We start from the raw sequence: 19,629 nt of genomic DNA on the forward strand, positions 1-19,629 counted from the left end.
TCTTGAACTGTAACTTTCAGTTTGTTTTAAATAGGACTGGATTTTAGGATGGTTATGTTGTACATTCAAAAGGGTTCATACATAACTTCGAATATGTGAAAATGTGTAAAAATATCAGTTTGGTCACAATTATCATGAAGTCTATGTATTTTTACATTCTGATGGCACCAATTCCATGAGCATGCATTAGTACTGAAACAAATGGAGCAAAAAAAACACAAAACATTATGGCATTTTTCTTCTTGCAACTCATGCTGAAAACAAGTATGGCATTATGCTTGCAAGATTGTATTGTCTTCAGAAAGGAATCCTTGACAGCAGACAGAAGTATAAAATAAACACAAAATACAGTCCTATCAATATCATGGGGCATACATCACAAAAACGAAATAAACCAATTCCACTGAGTTTGTGAAGCAATACACATACACAAACAAAATAGTGTCAGTAAATACTGTCTAAGCTCTCTGTCCATTAAGTCTATAATTCTAAGTACAGCACAAAAAACTGTCAGGTAATGTTCAGGAAATCCTTGCTGAATACTCAGTGACACAGATATTTCTCCCCGAAACACCAAAAATGTAAAACTACTACCGCTGTCGTTCAAATGTATTAGTATATTTGAACTATAATTTTCTTTCATATAATAGCCTTTTTTCTTTCTCAATTTTTTGAAGATCGTCATAAGCTTGAAATTGGTCCAGCCTTCTCCCTTAGACTCCGTGAGCGGATGAAGAAATAGTGGTCATACTTGCAAGAGGGCATTATAAAATGGAGCATGGCTTTTTGTCCTTGAATGGATTTTCTGAAGTTGGCAATCCAACCAGCAGCGGGTCATTTTTAGCCTGCTGCTCACAATAGCTCATGAGGTCTGATGCTGCTTTAGATACCTAAAAAATTTGATAACAGATCAACACCTGAATCAGTGCATACATTTCTTTCAACATGAAAATGCTAGTTGCCTTGCTATATACTGTATGTATTGGAACTAAACACCTGACTTAATTCACTGCCTGCTTGTTCCAGGTCAGTCCAGGGTAAAGAAGTGAAGTCAGGTATAGCCAGACTAGAACTAGAACACTGCATTTCTATCAGTACAGATTTTCTTCACTGTATGTAAACCCAAACAATGAACTTCCCTTACTTGCTTCCCTTTGGTCTGTTAAATACATCATTGAAAGCATGCTAGTGTTATCTGGAAGAGACTATTTAGCCCTCCATGCTCTTATCTTGGGTTACAAGACAAATAGTGCCTATGCTGTGAAGACAGTGGACATGGTTAAGTAGTTTAGCAATAAACAATGGCCAGGGCTGACACCACTAAGTCCACAAAAGAATTGTATGCGGTCATCCCTCCAAAGAAAATTAAGCACCAATTGCATATCTGGCAGATCAACAGATATTGCTGTGCGTTGAGATACGCTGCGTTGCAATTAAATATACGCCTGTATCATTTTATCACATCCCAAACACCAACACAGTGCACAAACCATTTTTAACACAAGTCGCTTTTTTTTTTACAGCTTTGCGTTACTTAATTTTTTTACCATTTCGCAAAAAGGCGCAATTTAAAATTTACAAATATTTGTTTATTAACTCAATATAGTTTTATCTTAAATGGGGAGGTGGGGGCGCAAAGATGGTGCGGCCAGCTGAGGTGTAAAGTGTTCCAGAGGGCTTGGCAGTGAAAGGGTTAAATAATCCACAGGTATTTTTCTTGTCGTTTTTCTATTGACACAAAGAAACCAATCTTGCATGCAATTAAGTATGTGAAGCACGTCCTAATCAAAACGTACATATATCCTCTCATAAAAAAAGGGATATAAATAAGAGTATAAAAGAAAGACAAAAGAAGGGGGAAAGAATTGACCCAAGGAGTTTCCCCTTCTTTTGTCTTTCTTTCATATCTTATTTATATCCCTTTTTTTATGAGAGGATTGATGTACGTTTTGATTAGGACGTGCTTCACATACTTAATTACATGCAAGATTGGTTTCTTTGTGTCTGTGTTCTATTACCTGTTGAAGGTCCCGACACATATTGCACTTCTTTACTCTATGTAACAACCAGTTGATCCTCTACTTTTGTTAATTACCGGATTGCATTTTCTTGCTCATCTTATTTTTTATGTTTGATATAATGTTTGTTTTACTTCTATACTTCAATAAACTTGATTCAACTATAAATAAAACACAGGTAATGCATGGCTCAAGGGAACCCTGTGTTGTAGATGCAGTAGTAGGAAAGAAATCTAACAGACTTCTTTATAGACACTAAATAGCATGGATGGAGGATGCTTCTGTGCAAAGGGGGTGTTGCTGGAATCAGACAGTCAAGGGTACATCATCAACCATCTACTCCCAGAAACACAGATAGCTGCAAGGTAGAGCTAGTCATTAGCAGTAGCAACATTTTTTAGGACACTACTAATATTTTCCACAGTACAATAATGCATTCTTCTGATGAAGGAAAAAAAAACCCTCTTGGAAGGAACAAATGAAGACCTAAAAGGAAAATTTTAGCTGGGGAATGAAGTACCTTGATTCTCTCAAAACCAGCCTCGATACGGAGCTGCTCCACAAGCTTCCGAGCTTGCGCAATGTTGTTAGAGGTTGACATTATTTGCCATAAATCTTCCTACAAAACCTGGAGAAATGTCTATAAAAAGGAGCAGAATATTAGATAACATGATGTACGTCATGAATAAAGTTACACATACATTTTGTATTAAAATTACATTTACAGAATCTGTATATTAGAGTAGCATGGAACAATGTCCTGTACCTAGAATACATTCACTTTCACCCCTTTGAGAACCAACACCTGAGAGATACAGCAGGGGTCCCAAATAACAATCAGGTACCAATCAGAGTGGTTTCTCAATCATGTGCTTACTAGGTCAGCTCTGAGTGAGGCTGTTCCAAAAAAAGTTGAGAATATTCATGCAAAAAATATTCACTTCAATTTTCAAAAATTTTTAAAAGCACATGAATGGGTATTTAACGCAATCAGGAAATGAATCACACTTTTTTTTCTTTTAGCAAAGATTAATTAATAAATCAGCCTCCTTACTGTCTATCAATGCACTCACAATGGCAGAACAGCTCTGCCTCCTTTCACTAACACTTCCAGCATCATCTGGTTCAGCTTTGGAAGAAGTGGCTACTAAATACAAAAATATGCTACCTACATTTTAATTAAATACTCAACTTGGATAATTCAGGGCAGACAAAGTTTTCATATTCCGCTGAGAATTGACCTTTTAAACTCTTTGCAAAAAATGCAGCATTTTAATGCTAGTCTTCCCCATGCTTAATGTCATTGATCTAAAGCAGGGGTCTCCAGCTGTGGTGAAACTACAAATCCCATGATGCATCTCTCTCTGGGAGTCATGTCTGTGGCTGTGAGAATCTTGCAATACCTCATGGGATTTGTAGTTCCACCACAGCTGGAGGGCCGGAGTTTGGCTACCCCTGATCTAAAGGATCCAGTGGTGAGTAGTTGGTTTTCCCAAAAAGAGGCGGGATTTATATGATCTAGGAGTACCTACTACTTGTTCATCTATTGTGGGATATTATTGGGTAGTAGACAAAAATGAGGGCTCCCTAGGTACTCGGTGATCAGTGAATTCCTGAGAGACAATTTTAAAATACTTTCACAATTTCCTCAATCTGGGGTGCTGCCAGAATATCTGGAGCATCTCTACACTGATCTCCCCTGTGAGGTGGGAAGCCAGAAGCACCCAGCTCTGAGCAGTTCAGAATTCAGAGCTGTCAAACATCAGCTGCTCTGGCTAGGGAAGAACCTAATCGAGTTACTGAGTGCCTTGCGATAGCGATAAAGTGAAGAAAAAAAAGTTTAAAAAAAATTAATGTCCAATGAACTGAATTAAAAACATCCTAAAAAACTTAAAAAGCCCCCACACATATAAACAAATGTCTGCACACATATGAAATGATTGTACATTATAAGAAATTACTATACACACCAAAGTGAAAGCAATAAGTCTAAAGTTGACTCTAAACTGATGGCCTGCAAAGGCTTTTAAACTATAGCCGATGTTGGTTACTGTAGTTTTTCGCCACTTTGCACATGCACACAATTTTGGGACACTAGCTCATCTTTTATATTTTACCAAAATATTGGGAATCATATTGTTAGTGTGCACTAAAACAAATGTGTGTATTTTATTATAAATATGTGCTATATTCCGCTATAAGCCCCTTTGCAAAGCCCTAATCTCAGCCACACCAACTTTGGTTTGGAAAGATCTCAGGAATGCGCTTTAGGTCAGAACCTTTTCACACTTCAATCTGCATACTTCTACTGTATGTCTGTGAAAGTAAGGTAACTATTCCTAGGAGATCAGCAATGGCAGGTTACAGGTCAAGTCAGAACTCCTGATCTGCATGTGTTTTGCAGGTCATTGTCTCAAACTATTGAAGCCAGTGACGTCCATCAACATGACATCCAGGCAGTTAGCATTTACAGAAGGGATTCAGAAAGAAGGATGGCCAGAAATAAATAATAAAAGCTTTCCTTTGAGAATAAAATAAAAAAACAGCAAGGAATAATCATTTAATAAAGCATTGTAACTGCATATATGCATAACAGCAAAAGAAAAATCGATTTAGTACAACATATTATGATATTTCTATGGTTAGCTGTATTCATTAAAACCAGATACATAATTTTGCAGCCAAAGGGCAGGTTCCATAAAAAAAAATGCTTTCATAGTTGAAAACTGGCTTGATAAAATTATACATTGCATCACAGTTGCCCTGTACAAATATGTAATATAAATGCATCTTATGCTAACAATATCAAAAGGACAGTGAACACGTGTATTCAGTCCAAACTAGTTAATGTGAATGGTGTATGCACCTACTACAGTACTTTATATCAACAAGTGTCTCCCGATTATAACATTGAACTTCTACTGTGATTTGGAATTCCTGCGGCAGGAACTTGCGATTAGGAATCAATCACTATCCCTGGATGCATCGATCGTGTGTCCAAGGATAGTGTTGGATTCTTAACCGCATGTAATCGTATGTAATCGTATCACATAAGATTATATGCGGTGTCAGCTTTCTGCCACCTGACCATTAACTTAAATGGGTCACACACTTGAAAACATGCTGCAGATCCCATCAACACAAAAGCATTTTGCTTGCCCTTAAGATACATTTAAGCCCTCATTCACACCTATACTTTAGGTGCAATTAGGGATTCCTACTGCAGGAAAATCGCAAGTTCCTGACGCAGGAATCCCTAATTGCACCTAAAGTATAGGTGTGAATGAGGGCTTAAATGTATCTTAAGGGCAAGCAAAATGCTTTTGTGTTGATGGGATCTGCAGCATGTTTTCAAGTGCAAAAGCCTAAAACTGTCACAGTCTAAGAGCCCGTTCCGCCCTGATTCTGGCGTGTGTGCCATTGAAGTGAATGGCACCGTAGCCACGCCCTCCGGCAGCAATGCGATCGCCCGCACGGGATGGCAGGGCATATTGTGCCTGTGGTCCGGTCCTCCACTAACTGCTCTCCTCCTGACACAGGAGGCGGAGCTCTACTGCCACACCTCCCGGCTCTGATGTCAGGATGGAGAGTGGAGGAGAGCACTGTGATCCGTCACAGGATCCAGAGCTCTCCTCCTCCACCGACAGATCACAGCTATTACCGCCCCGCTCCCCATTCTGACACAGGAGGCAGAGCCGGGAGGAGAGCTCGGCCTCCTGCAACAATCACCGCCAGAGCCCAGTGGGGAGAAGAGAAGCTAGAGATACACTTAATTACCGGCCGTCGTGGCACTTTCGGCATTTTGCCAAAAGTGCAATTTTCGGACGACATTTCGGTGCATCTCTAGTTACAGCACACGTCAACTTTCTGTATTTATGGGGGGCGTGGCTTGCTCATGGCCGCGGACGGTCGCATGAAGTAAGAGCTCCGGCTACATCCCCAGGAACGAGCCCTAGGAACACTCGCCGTACCTAACCTCTACATCCATGGGTAGAACCAACAAGAAGGGGTCCAAGGCAAAAGCCCGGAACACCCCGCCGGCCTCACATCGCCAAGATATGGCGGCGCTCAAGGAGGGCTTTGGCCGCAGGCTAGAAGAGGTGGAATCCACGACTGCGACGGTGTCCTCATCAGTCCGGCAACTACAAGAAGAGGTAGGCAGACACCATGACGCCCTGCTTCATCTCTCTTTACGCATCGACGACCAAGAGGACCGTCACAGACGCAATAATATTAGATTGCGGGGTATCCCTGAGGCAACGGGCCTAGCAGACCTCAAAGCCACGGTCTTGGGCATTTTTAACCTACTCCTGGGTAACCCGCCCACTCGCCCCATCGAGCTGGACAGGGTTCATAGGGTCCCCGGCTTCCGCACTCCCGCCCAACAACTACCTAGGGACGTCCTATGCAGGGTGCATTTCTTCCAACAAAGGGAAGCCATTCTAGCTAAGGCCCGGGATAGAGGCCCCATAGACTTTGATGGTGCACAAATATTATTGTTCCCTGACCTCTCCCGGAACACCCTGGCCAGGCGCAGGGCGCTCAAGCCCCTCACTCAATTGCTCCAACAACAAGCCATTCCATACCGGTGGGGTTACCCCTTCCACTTGGTGGCACGGAAGGTCGTATGTCCTGAGATCCCCGACCGACCCGGCAAAGTTCCTACAGTCGCTGAACCTACCTGCGGTTGCAATATGCACCAGACCTCCTTCACGTCCCCCGACAGCTGTTGGAGATGCCAGGCTGGACCTGGCACGCTAGCTCATGTGTGGTGGAGTTGCCCTCTGCTTCTGCCCTTTTGGGGCAACTTCCATTGATCTACACATTACGCCGGAGATGGCTCTGCTCTCGGTTTTTCCGGGTTCTATCTCGAAGGTGAAGAAATCCTTGCTTAGATTCTTTATCATTGCCGCTAGAGCTTTAATCCCTCGCCATTGGAACTCCACTGTCATCCCATCAGTTGCGGAATGATGGAACTCGGACGTTAAGTGAGGAATACCTGTAATGCACTCAGGCTGCATATACAGTACAGTAAAAAATATGCTCCTCTTTTAGGTCTTTTTACTTGCTATGTGCTGCAGTAAAGATTTAAATACCCTAGGCTGGCAGCACGTTGGACAGTTAAACTTTTTCACACACATCGCCCTTGGTCTATGGCTGTCCAATGTGTCCCCTTGTACATTTTTCCGATCAACAGTCCACCATGCTGCCAAACATAGGGTATTTTATCTCTTTTTGCACACATGGAAAGTAAAAGATAAAATAACCTAAAAGAACAGCATATTACTGTATATGTACCCTGATTGCATTACAGTAATAAATACAGAGGGTTCAGCTGGGCTAGAAGAAGTACCTCGGTACAGAAGTGGTTAGTGGAAGAGTATGCATATCCTACACGTATACTAAGGTATGCATGTACTACAACAAACACACTTTTGTACACGGTGTGAGAAAGACTGGGAAATATTTTCCCTGGAATCCGAACCAATTTTATTTTTATATGTTTTGTAAGTGCTGCTTTAGTAATTTGCATGCAAAGAAGTTAAAGAATGGAGAAGGCTAGCTGAGACATGCTAGATGTTCAGAAGGATCAGCACCTAGATATAATTAACTAGGTGGAAAAGATAGTCTGCAATTGTCTTGTATGCTTTCTCTTTCAAGCTTAATTTTATTATAATAGCAGGAAGCAACTTTTAAAAATATGTTATAGTCTTGATTTGAATTCCTTGCATAGTTCTGTGTGTTACAAAGCAGCTACACCCTAATTACTAGATAAACTGATTAATACCTTGGTGCTACACGTGAGTAGATATTTATGACTTCCATGTGAACCCTGAACATAAATATTCATGTACATTTTAGGGATAAATATTAAATACAATACCTCAACAAGGATGTACTGAAAATGTACTTACAAATAAAAATTATAAATAATAATAATAATAATAATAATACACATACACCTTTTAGCATACAAGATACTAAAAGCAATTAAAACTTCAATTACATTGTCCTTTCGCTGCCAGAGCTATTTTGAATTTTTTTGCACAAAAAAATGTACATTTTTTGGCCTGATCATTGCTTAAAACCCCCACAAGTATATATTTTCTGCAAGCAGGGATCCTGTAGAATAAAATGGTGGTAGTTGCAATTTTTTATGTCACATATTAGCACAACTGTTTCGGAAACCCAAATTGTAGTACAAAAATACACTACAGTTAATTGTAGTGTGGTGCAGGGCTCAAAATTTCCACTCGCCTGCTCGTATTTGGCGAGTGAATATACAGTGCTGGCGAGTGGAAATTCAGTCGGGCTTGCGGTCACAGACCGCGTACCTTACTCGTGGGAGCAGCTGCTCCTGCTGGGCTCTCTGTTCTTTCAGCCCCAGCTCTTCACTGTGCTCTGGGTCAAAAACTAAGTGATTAGTAAGGTCTGCAGCAGACCTTACTAATCACACTACATCAGCAGGGATCTGCCTGCTCGGCTCCTCCCTGAAGAAAGACAAGCAGGTGAGGGGGCTTCATATTTTAATTTACATGGGCAGGGGGTCTTCTTAATTTATGTGTGGGGGGGAGGAACAGGGGGAGAGTGTATTATTTTATATGTGGGGGCAGGGAGCTTTATGGTAATATTGTTAAAGTCGTTGTTAATATTTATTTTTGTTACTTTATTTTGCATAAAACATCTAACAGTGTCATTTATACGATTATTTAAGAGGGTGTGTTTAGGGGCAGAGTTAAGGCCGGGGCAGGGTAGGGGTTAGGTGGGCAACTGGTGGCAAGTAACTCTTAAGGCCTGGCTAGTAGCTCAGGACTTGACATTTTGACCCCTGGTGTAGTGTACACATACACATATATATTACCCAATTTTTTTGTAAAAAGAGAAAAAGATGAGGCTGCACTGAGTAAATAGATACCAAACATGCCAAGCCTTAAAATTGTGTGAGTCTGTGAAATGGCGACTAAAATTAGTGCTCTCACTCTGGTGTGTGTGTGGCAATATAGTTACATAGTATTTGGGGTTGAATAAAGACATACATCCATCAAGTCCAACCCATATAGGTCCACGCATCATCTCATTCTTAGAGATACTGGTATCCCTGGATATTACGGTCCCTCAAGAAATTGTCCAAACGTTTCTTCAACAAATCTACACTCTTGGCTGAAATCACTGCCGATGGCAGTGAGTTCCAGACCTTAACCGCTCTTACTGTAAAGAACCCTCTTCGCCCATTGTGCTGGAATTTTTTCTCCACCAACTTTACTTATCCTTAACAAATTTTACCAAATAGTCCTTAATTATACCTTCTAACAGTTTACAAACTACCGATGTTAGACTGACCGGCCTATAGTTCCCTGGTTGGCATCTAGCCCCCTTTTTGAATATTGGAACTACCGTAGCCCTCCGCCAATCACATGGTACCCTACCAGTCACTAAGGATTCCTTAAAAATTAGGAATAATGGTCTTGTTATAACCTGGCTTAATTCCTTAAGTACCTTGGGGTGAAGGTTATCTGGTCCAACTGCTTTATTTGCATTGAGCATTTTAAGTCTATGTTCTATTCCACTTTCCGTCAACCATTGTGGTATATTATCGGTTGAACTATGTGTTTTATCACGTACGTCGAACCCGTTTCCCTTCTGAGTGTATAGTGATATACTGATATATAATATCTTATATTAAAAAGTGACTCTCAATGGTCAGCATGGTCAGGTGAGGCGGGGGGTCCCCCAAAGATAAGTGGGGTCTGGGTTGCCTGAGGGGACCGATTTGTGGGGTAATTTCAGTTTTGCATATTTGGTGGGAAACTGGAACTACTCTTTATAGTGTCTGTGAATCCTACAAAGGTTAACTCTTTCAGTCAGGCTGTGACTAGGAAACTGCAAATGCACAGCGTCCTGCTGTGCCTTTTGTGAGCAAAACTGTGCATGTCTGTCACTGCTACCACGGTCTTAATCCGTGGATAGCCTTGGTAAAAGTGCAGAAGGAAGTAGGGGAAGCAGCAAGAAGACAGGCAGCATCACCAGGTTTTTTTGTTAGTTTAGTTTTTTTTTACATTTTAATGGAAAAAAGCCAAAAAAGGAGAATAGTAAGGATAAAAAAACGAAAAGAAAAAAAAAAGTATTTTTAATTGCTTCCGTTCATATACACTTTAATCATTTTGATCATGATGCATGAAAGCTTCGAATTCACTAAGGGATCTCAAGATCTGAATCATTTTTGCGACTAAGAAAAAGTATTAAAATCAGTTTGTAATATTTAGCTGACATATTTAATGCATCTGAAGTGGATTTTAGCATATAAAATAGTACTGATCAAGCAATAAAGATTTTTTCAATACACTGTATATGGGGCACCATGTGTGTGTAATATATATATATTGTGATATTGGGGAGCTCACAGAGCACTCGCACAGGCTTTTCCATTAACAAAACGTCTTTATTTTCTGTTCAAAAGGCAGACAGTAAAGGAAGTCCAACATAAATAGCTTGGTGCAGCATATAACAGATATGGGCTCACCAATGCACACCCTTCACAGGTTATCCTGTTCAGTGTCCCAGTCCCAGGACCTTACTGTTTTCCTCAACAGGATCTCTTCAGGAATACACTGGGCACTTTGAGCAGCTTTCAGCAGCCTTTGATTTCACACCCATACACCTTGGGTGCCTGGCTCTCGCAGCCTCTCTAGGCCTTCCAGCCTCCAACAAATACACAGCCTCCTGGCTTCTGGGTGGAGTCCGCCTGACTCCGAGACACAACCTGTCCCTCTTCCCAGCAGAAGCCCTGAACACACTCCAGCACCCTCCTCATGAGGGATGCACACAGGTGCACAATCAGGTGCTGGCTGCCACTAAAGCCTGGACCCTGGAACGGAGATTTCATCCCTCCCAATGCTCTTTGAAATCTCCCAGTTCCAGGAACCCAAGCCAAATCAGGAAAACCTGGGAAGAACTGCAAAGCCAGATAAACACTACCCAGTGACAGAAAGGTTTTCGTGTTATCATTCATATTCTCTGAAAAATGGCCAGGAAATCATAAATTCTGCCAGGGTATGTAAACTTATGAGCACAAGTGTATATATATAAAAATCAATCATTCTAAATATTATTAGAAGACACCTACTGAAACACTTTGGAGAAGCTTTAGGAGTGAAATTTAGACTTGTGGGAACCATTTATTGTCTCATGGTCACTATTAGTTTGCTTTAATTAGAGAAGTATTTGTGAATATCTTAAAATGGCTGAATGATAAATTCTGCCACTCTCCAGATCTCACCACCAGGTGCACATACTGTATATTTGTGATGACCCCTTGATCCATAAGATCTGCAAATGTTGCATTATTTGCTAATCAGTGCAGATGCATGTTGGAAGACATGAACAGGGCAGGGGGCACGGAGCAGAAATCTAGCTTATAGCCCCTGAAAAGCCCTTCCATACCCAGGCAACTGAAATGTTGTCTGTCCAGGTGTCCACAAAGGCTAACAGAAAGTGGGGGGGCTTCATGCTGAAGAGGATTTGTCAGCAAGCGTTTTCAAACCGAAGATTAGCAGTTAAATTGGCTTACTTGGCTTGGGTATGATTTTTAGGAAACCTGGGAGTAACAACGGAACTCTCCTTGGTCTCAGATGGGAAATGAATCTCCCCTGTCTGAGGTCTAGGGTTCTTCTGCTGTGGCAGATAAGTATTCTTATGTCCAGTGACTTTCTTGCGACATCCTTGTTGAAAATGTCTAAAGAGACATTGTCCCCTGAAGAGCATGCACAGTAATCATATTTTGCATGTCTGTTCTACAGCTCAGCATTTTAGCCAAAGAGTTCTCAGGAGATCGGTTTGGAGGGAAAAAGGATAATGTCCTAGGCCTCATTCACACACAATGCAAGCAAAATTGTATATTGCGTATATACGAGCGTATATTACGCGTATATGCGCGGAAATGCCCGGCCGCATCTCTGTTCCATTCTGTTTTTGCGCGTATATATGCTACGCAAATATACAGCTCCATGCGCGGCTGTGTGTATGGAGCCATCCACCCAGCTGCGTGAGTGACAGCTGGCTATGCCTATCTAGAGGCAGAGCCAACTGTACCCGCCCCGTCCATTCCTCCACTCAGCACTGGAGGATCGGAGAGGAGTGAAATCCATGCGGGGACCAGTAAATGAGCGTCACCGCTCTCTGCACGGAGATGATCGGAAGTTCGCTCACTTCCCAATCAATAGAGCCGAACTGTGACAGCTTCTTTGTCACTGGTTGGCTTTAACTATGAGGATGAGTGGAAATCACTCATCTCATAGTTCTCCTTTAATGGTTTTGTATAACTCTCTGGAACCTAATTTTTCAGCTTAACCCATTGGTTGCAGGCAGTACATAAGTATTTCAATCTCTCAATTATTCTACAAACTCTAACTTAAAGACCTCACCACTGGAGTTCTCCAAACACGTGAGAAATCAGTGGGTGACCAAGACCATCACTGTCCATAGCTACTCGAAATTTCAATTTTGTGTGGACGTATGCTTTAATTTTTTTTAGGAGAACCATTTAATCATGTTATGTTTTAGAACTAAACACATTACATAAAAACAACAAATTATGCCAGATGGAATCCATGTTTAAATTGTTCAGAATGAAAGATGAAGAACTGAATTAAAATGAATATAGTATCTGTCTGCATAGAGGATTCTTGAATGAAAAGGCTGCCTATTATCTTAACAGCATTGCTCCCCAAGACAAATGTTTGGGTCATGATCATTGCTATATGTATGAATCATTAATATAAATAGACCGTTCTTAACAGCCATAATGGCTAAAACTAGAAATGTTCAAATATACCTAAAAATAGGCTGACTAGAATTCCACATTAGAAATAGATCATCTGAGAAGAAATTGGTAGACAAAGGACTGACCTTGAGGAATCAGTCTATTACGGTATATTTAGCGGAAGCTGCCTCTTTTACATTTGCCCACGTTTCAACCACAGACAAAAACAATATAAGAGGAGCCTGTGATTTCCCAGATCTGAGCCTGTCTTCATGACATCACGATCATGTGAGTTGTGCAGCAGGCGAGAATCCCTTACAGAGCAGGCACAAATAGAGCTCCTATTGTTTAGTGCTTGTTTTTCGGGCAATTACTGGGATGAGTCTTGAACTAGAGAGCACAGCATCAGCACAAGAAAACACATGAGTGGGTGTTAGGAATCACTGATTGAATTTCACACAGTAGCTACCAATGTTTTACCCTGCACTGTAACATGCCTTCCCATGCAGACAAGTCAATCTCTACCTCTCTATCCTTTGCCCAGCAATTTTATGTTGATCTTAAATGTAAATTTGTTTTTGTTTTTTTTATAGAGACAACATATAAAAGAAGCCCAACTATACTTACCTTCTTGGTGGCTCAACTCTTTAAACGCTGCCACTTCACTGCTCCCTGGCCATCGCAGGTATTCCACACTTCCAGGTGTGTAAATACTTGCTTCCCCTCACCACAGTTTCTCCCGCCAGCTCACACGTCACTACTGGCAATTACCTTTAGTAGCCACAAAACCTTCTTCTGTGTCCTTCTCTGTGCCATATGCACTTAGAAAGGATTTGTATTTTAAAAGTTAAATTGGGGACAAAGAGAAAGCAAAACATTAAATACCTTCTTTAGCTCTGTATATGCAAAAGGAGATTGGTTGAGCTGAAGTACACAAAAATAGTATTACCACAAGCTCAAATGAACCACAATTGGCAGACATTGTCCAGAAACACACCAAACAAAGGTGATTTATATACCTGGATCAGATGGCATACACCCACATATCCTCAAAGAACTAAGCTCCGTTCGTTCTAAGCCATCCTGTCAACTTTTGAGAACTTTTGAGAGACTCTTTAATGACTGGTTTGGTCATCACACCCAAAAAATGCCCAATGCAGTTCCCTGCAAAAGAAGAGATTGTATACTCAGCCCTCTGGTACCATGTGCCTCCTACCCTCTACCAGTTTAAGCTCTGCAGCCTACAACACTGCTGAATGCCTGTGCGGTACTCCCCCTAACCACACACAGAGTCGTACTGCAGTTCCTTCCACTGACCTATAGCAGTAAACCTTAACGGGGGCAGAGGCCACTGGGCTATTATTGCCAATGGAAAAAAAAATAGTAACTAGGGTCAGGTATTCCAATCAATGAGTCAGTGAGGTTTATTTACTAAAGGGGTAGAGACTGCTTACTCTGTAAAAATTAATGTTCACTTTGCAAAGCGAACATTCACAGCGCTTAGCAAATAAGTTGTGTTTACAGAGGTTAATCATGAGCAAGCAAAAATCATGTTTACATCACTGGGTAATTAAAATAAACCTAAGTTCACCATATGGTTTGTCAAATATACCACTAAAAGTGGTTTGTTATATCTATTTGATAGTTGCAAAAAATACTTGTTGATCACGTAGGAAATTCAAAGCCATCTTGTGCGCACTTAGTGTTATCGCAAGTAGTCCGATTAGCCCCCTAGTTCTGAACGTGGGGGGGGGAAAATAGTGTTGGGGGCGTGTTTTGGATACAGAGGAGTAAGGGGTGTTAAACATACTGAATCAGCTCACTAACTCATACACTTACCTCCAATGCTGAAGAAAGGAAAGCCCCAGGGCAGCAGATGACAATTCTCTTGGCCCCTGGCATTTCAACCCACTTACACACCAACCTTCTGTTGTTATTCTATTCTGCAGCCTTCCCAAATGCAGAACCCCTGGACACAGACTAACAGCACATATCAGAGCCATCTTAGAGCCACAGTCTACTAAGGTATATTGAATCTGGACATTGCTGAAGTCAAGCAAGAGGCCTCTACTTGGAGAGCCAAACTGGATGCTCTGGAACTGACAAATGCAGATCCACATTAAAAAGCAGTAGAAATGGAACAATTTTGTAAGTCTCAAGATCAATATGCTGTTCTATGCTTCAATTACAGGTGAAACTCGAATAATTAGAATATCGTGCAAAAGTAATTGCTGCAAAAGGGGCCCAAACCAAGTACTGAGTACATATGCATGCTTGTACTTTTCAGAGGTCCGATATTGTTCTATGTACAATCCTTGTTTTATTGATTGCATGTAATAATCTACTTTTTTGAGGTTGTGGATTTGGGGTTCTTGGGGTTTTCATGAGCTGTAAGCCATAATCATCACAATTATGACAAATCATGGCTTGAATTATCTTGCTTTGCATGTAATGAGTCTATCTCATATATTAGTTTCACCTTTTAAGTTGCATTAGTGAAATAAATGAATATTTAGAAGGTTTTTAGAAATACAACAAGTAGATGATAGCAAAGTTACAGCAAAAGCCCATTAAGGGCATAGAAGGCCAAGTGCAACACAAAATGGATAAAAGTAAGTAATATATTTCAAGGTCTTCTCAGACCCTCTATCTTGAGATTGCCACCCTAAGATCGACATTACACCTGAATTGTTGAACTGCATAGTTTGGGGCTCCTGATCACAGCCCTAGCATGTAAACACCATCCCCAGGGCCTATTGATTACAAGAATTGATATCTTCTTATGTCGACAAACATTAACGAAATAGGTCAGTACCAGGAGCACCCTGGTTGGGCAGATTGTGGACTTTGGATATTTCATCCCTTCAGTCAACTTCTACATCCTGCTCGCCATCTCAGGGTAACACTATTATTGTTCCTGGCTCTTTGTATATGTAATTACTTTTGTTTTATTAAATTAAAACAAAACAGAATAAAAACAATCTATAGTACTACACCAGCACCAATTTGCATAGTTCACTTGCCTCAATAATCCATCAGTCCACATCTTATTTATCAAATTTATTTGGGCAAACAAAGTCTCTGCATCAAAAATCAAATTCTCACACTCTCAAATCTTCACAGGAGAATAGCATTCCCAAAAATTTCAAATTGCTTGCCGCCTTGCAAGACTCATAGACTGAACCACAGTTTTAGCAGTGAAGATCACCAGCACTCAAATGATAAGATAAATCCAAGTGTTCTTTTATTCAAAGAAGCATTTCACAAGTGTTAAACAGCCAACGTTTTGGAACCACGCAGGGTCCCTTCATCAGGGCAAACATAGTGACACCAGAGATAAAAAATAGTACTCATATATATACCCCAAACCTCTGCTAAGTACCTCCCCTAGACGTCACAATGACGACACAGCTCATCCAAATTTCAATAAAAACAAGATGACAGTAAAGCAGAACAGCACTGATCACAATGGTGATATACAGCGCACAAGCAGCAACAAGGCACATAGTGTATCAAGTGTAATATTAGGTGCAGAGACAGACTCATCAAGGTGTTAGATGGAGCAGTGGCATGTCAGTCCAAAACCGAGATAGATTAAACCAGACACAAACCCACAAAGTAGTGGGCCAAAGTTAAAACAAACTATCTCCTCTTTAACATTACAGGAGACTCCTGTGCTGTCCACCACAAGCTCCTACCAATTTAAAATGCTAACCAACAATAGGCTCCTCATGGATCCTGTGCTCTAAAGCATTCTGTAAACGTAACCTGTGACTGAACCACTTAATTTTCCCCAATACTATGTAACTTGACTTCCCTCTTGATTCTCTAGACATGCCTATCAAATACGTATTGCCTAATGGCTGCTTCCAAGCATCCCACTTAAACTCTGCAGGTAATTAGCAAATCTAACCTCCAGAGAAGGTTCCTACCACTCGGAATTCTGGAAAGCTTTCCAACGTTACCACCACCTTGCTACACTAACTCCCCACTCCGATTTTACCAGATCTTTGACAAGCTTTAAGACACTGTACTCGGATATAGGCCCCTTAAGGCACTTGCACTCGCCTAGAGCAGGGGTGCCCATTAGGTAGATCGCGATCTACCAGTATATCGCAAAGCGAAAACTGGTAGATCACAATCGGCTCACTGACCTATGTCCTGTCCTCCCATGGTGCTCGTGCGGCTGAATGTGTCAGACGCCGCAGATGGGAAGGAGAGAGGAGACTTGGGAAGCTGCTGCAGTGGAGGTAAGACAAGACAGACAGGAGAGAGAGCAGAGAAAGTGAGAGAAGAGACAGCAGCAGTGAGCGTGAGGAGAGAGAGAGAGAAGAGAGGGCCAGTTCACACCACAAAGTCTGCGTTCCAGAGTGTTCGGCCTCAAGAACGCATTGGAACGCAAGCTGGTCGGCTCCCTGCGTTCAGGGGCGTGGCGGTGCATTGAAGTCAATGGCACCGCAGCCACGCCCCGTGCCCCCAGTGCGATCGCCCGTACCCGGAATGCAGCCACATTAATGCCCGTGTTCCGGTCCAGTGCGATCTGCAAAAATGCAGCATTTTTGCAGATCGCACTAGACTGGAACACAAGCACTAATGTGCCTGCATTCCGGGTGCGGGCGATTGCACTGGGGGCGTGGCTGCTGTGCCATTGACTTCAATGCACTGCCACGCCTCCTCCCCTGAATGCAGGTGTTTTTTCGTTGGTAGATCTCATTGAGCTCGTCATTTGAAAAGTAGATCTCCAGACGAAAAATTGTGGGCGCCCCTGGCCTAGAGTTTCGGCAATTTTTTGGTAAAGTATACATATATTTTGTAATTAAATAACATTCGAGTTAATCACAATGTATCACAACTTTCCAAAAAGTGAAGCTTGCTTCCTAGCCAATCAGGAAGCTGGTTCCGCACATCATGACCCGCCTCCTGACTTCCTGGTTGGCTAGGAAGCTGGCTTCACTTTTTTCTAAGCAGCGTGGCTTCCTGACCAGTTAGGAAGGTGGGAGCTGGATCATGACGTGCCACCCGGCTTCCCGATTGGCTAGGAAGCAAGCTTCACTTGTTGGTAGGCAGCCTGGCTTCCTAACCAATCAGGAAGCCGCGTGGTACGTCATGACCGCCTCCCAGCTTCCTGATTGGCTAGGAAGCCTGGCTTACTGACCAGTCAGGAAGCCGGGCGGTACGTCATGACTCGTGTCACGGCTTCCTGATTTTTCTAGGCAGCCCGGCTTCTTACCAACAAGTGAAGTTTGCTTCCTAGGCAATCAGGAAGCCAGGCAGCACATCATGACCCGCTTCCCGGCTTCCTGATTGGCTAAGAAGCCAGCTGGCTTCACTTGTTCCTAGGCAGCCTGGCCTCCTGACCAATCAGGAGGCCAGGAGGCGGTTCATTATGTGGCGCCCAGCTTCCTGATTGGTTAGGAAGCCAGGCTGCTTAGCAGCACGTGAAGCCGGCTTCCTAGCCAATCAGGAAGCAGGTCATAGCCCACCGCCCAGCTTCCTCATTGGAAAGGAAGCGCGCTTCATGCTCCCTCGGCACTGCTGGACAGAGGAAAAACTCCCTCTGACCGGAATTCCAGTATGGTGGGGGGTAAGTATCGGAGCATTTGGATGAGTACGAGTATTTGCCCAAATACTCGGTATCGACACTGATACTAGTATCGGTAGATCCCTAGTGCAACTCCATTTTATTGATAGTTGTCATTCAAACGACAAGAGCCTGATGAAGGGGATCCTGCGCGGCCCCAAAAGCACTTCGTTTGAATGACAACTATCAATAAAATGAATTTTGCACTAACATGCACTAACATGGAATCTGGACATCTGTATTGGATAATATGTACTATTGAACATAAACGTTGCCCCCACAAATACATGTCACAGGTTGCCTGTGGCATTTTTTTACGGGGGCATGTTTTATGTGCAATATTACCACCCCCCCTTTTCAATTAATATTTATTTTGAATCAATGTTTTAAATACCAGTTTATAAGTCCAGTTGAGAGGGACAGTCACTGTCAAACAGTCAGGCTGCCGGAGGATGATTTCTCCCTCGCTCCCCCTCTCTCTGATGTAACCTCCTCTCACTAACAGAGGAGAAAAACAGAGAGAGGAGGGAGGGAGGAAGTGAAGACAGCACCACCTGGCGCTCGCTGTCTGCCGCCAGGTGAGGTTTTTAGTCTGTGGTTTTGTCCGGTTTGAATGAGGTGGGCTTGCACCCGGGCACATGATTCCAAACCCGGACTGTCCGGGTGAATCGCCTTATCACCTCAACTGCCAAACACTCAATTCTCTTGGTCAATAGCCAGACATGTGAAACAGACCTTAATATAACATTTACATTTAAAAGATGACAGAGAATATTGCTTCTCTTTCTAAAAAAAATGTTAATCCAGGAAATCAACTACAAGATTTTAAACACATTGGTTAAGAACCCCAACTATTCATGAAAATCCATTCCAACATCCAAAGCCACTGCTGGCACTGTTCCATATAGTGTAGTCCTGAAAGATGAAGAAAAAAAATACCCTATCCCGACAGATCTTTCCTTCTACTACATAACACAATTCCCAGAAAAACATACCACAAATCTCTTCTGAATCACCTTAATGTAGCCAAATCTTGGACACCTTTCAAGTGGAGGGATATATCTGCTCCCACTATAACTATGACATTGCATAAAACAGAATAACTAAGTGCTAAGTCAACAGAGGTCCCACTGACTTGCGATTTCCTCAGGACAAACAACACTATACTGCCTTTTCCTTACTTGCGTTGCTTTTACATGCATTAGCATGCACTTATAAAGCATTGCGTTGAAAAAAAAAAGAGCAACACAGCGTAGCTGGCTCCATTTACA

The 19,629-nt window shown here is 42.1% G+C and overlaps 1 protein-coding gene across 1 annotated transcript in view; it reads right to left on the reverse strand.

Moving 5' to 3' along the window:
• Positions 1 to 255: 255 nt before the first annotated feature.
• GNG7 (G protein subunit gamma 7) overlaps positions 256 to 19,629 on the reverse strand; it is a 50,635-nt gene continuing 31,261 nt past the window's right edge. Inside the window, exons 5-6 of the mRNA XM_018570405.1 lie at positions 2,539 to 2,660; positions 256 to 890 (exon numbers count right to left, since the gene is read on the reverse strand). Coding sequence (XP_018425907.1) covers positions 765 to 890; positions 2,539 to 2,619 — 207 coding nt within the window. The 5' untranslated portion in view covers positions 2,620 to 2,660 and the 3' untranslated portion in view covers positions 256 to 764. The remainder of the gene's footprint in view (positions 891 to 2,538; positions 2,661 to 19,629) is intronic.

Source organism: Nanorana parkeri, unplaced genomic scaffold (genome assembly GCF_000935625.1).
Source record: "Nanorana parkeri isolate BGI_ZX_2015 unplaced genomic scaffold, ASM93562v1 scaffold1530, whole genome shotgun sequence".
In the NCBI taxonomy this organism is placed as follows: Eukaryota; Metazoa; Chordata; class Amphibia; order Anura; family Dicroglossidae; genus Nanorana; species Nanorana parkeri.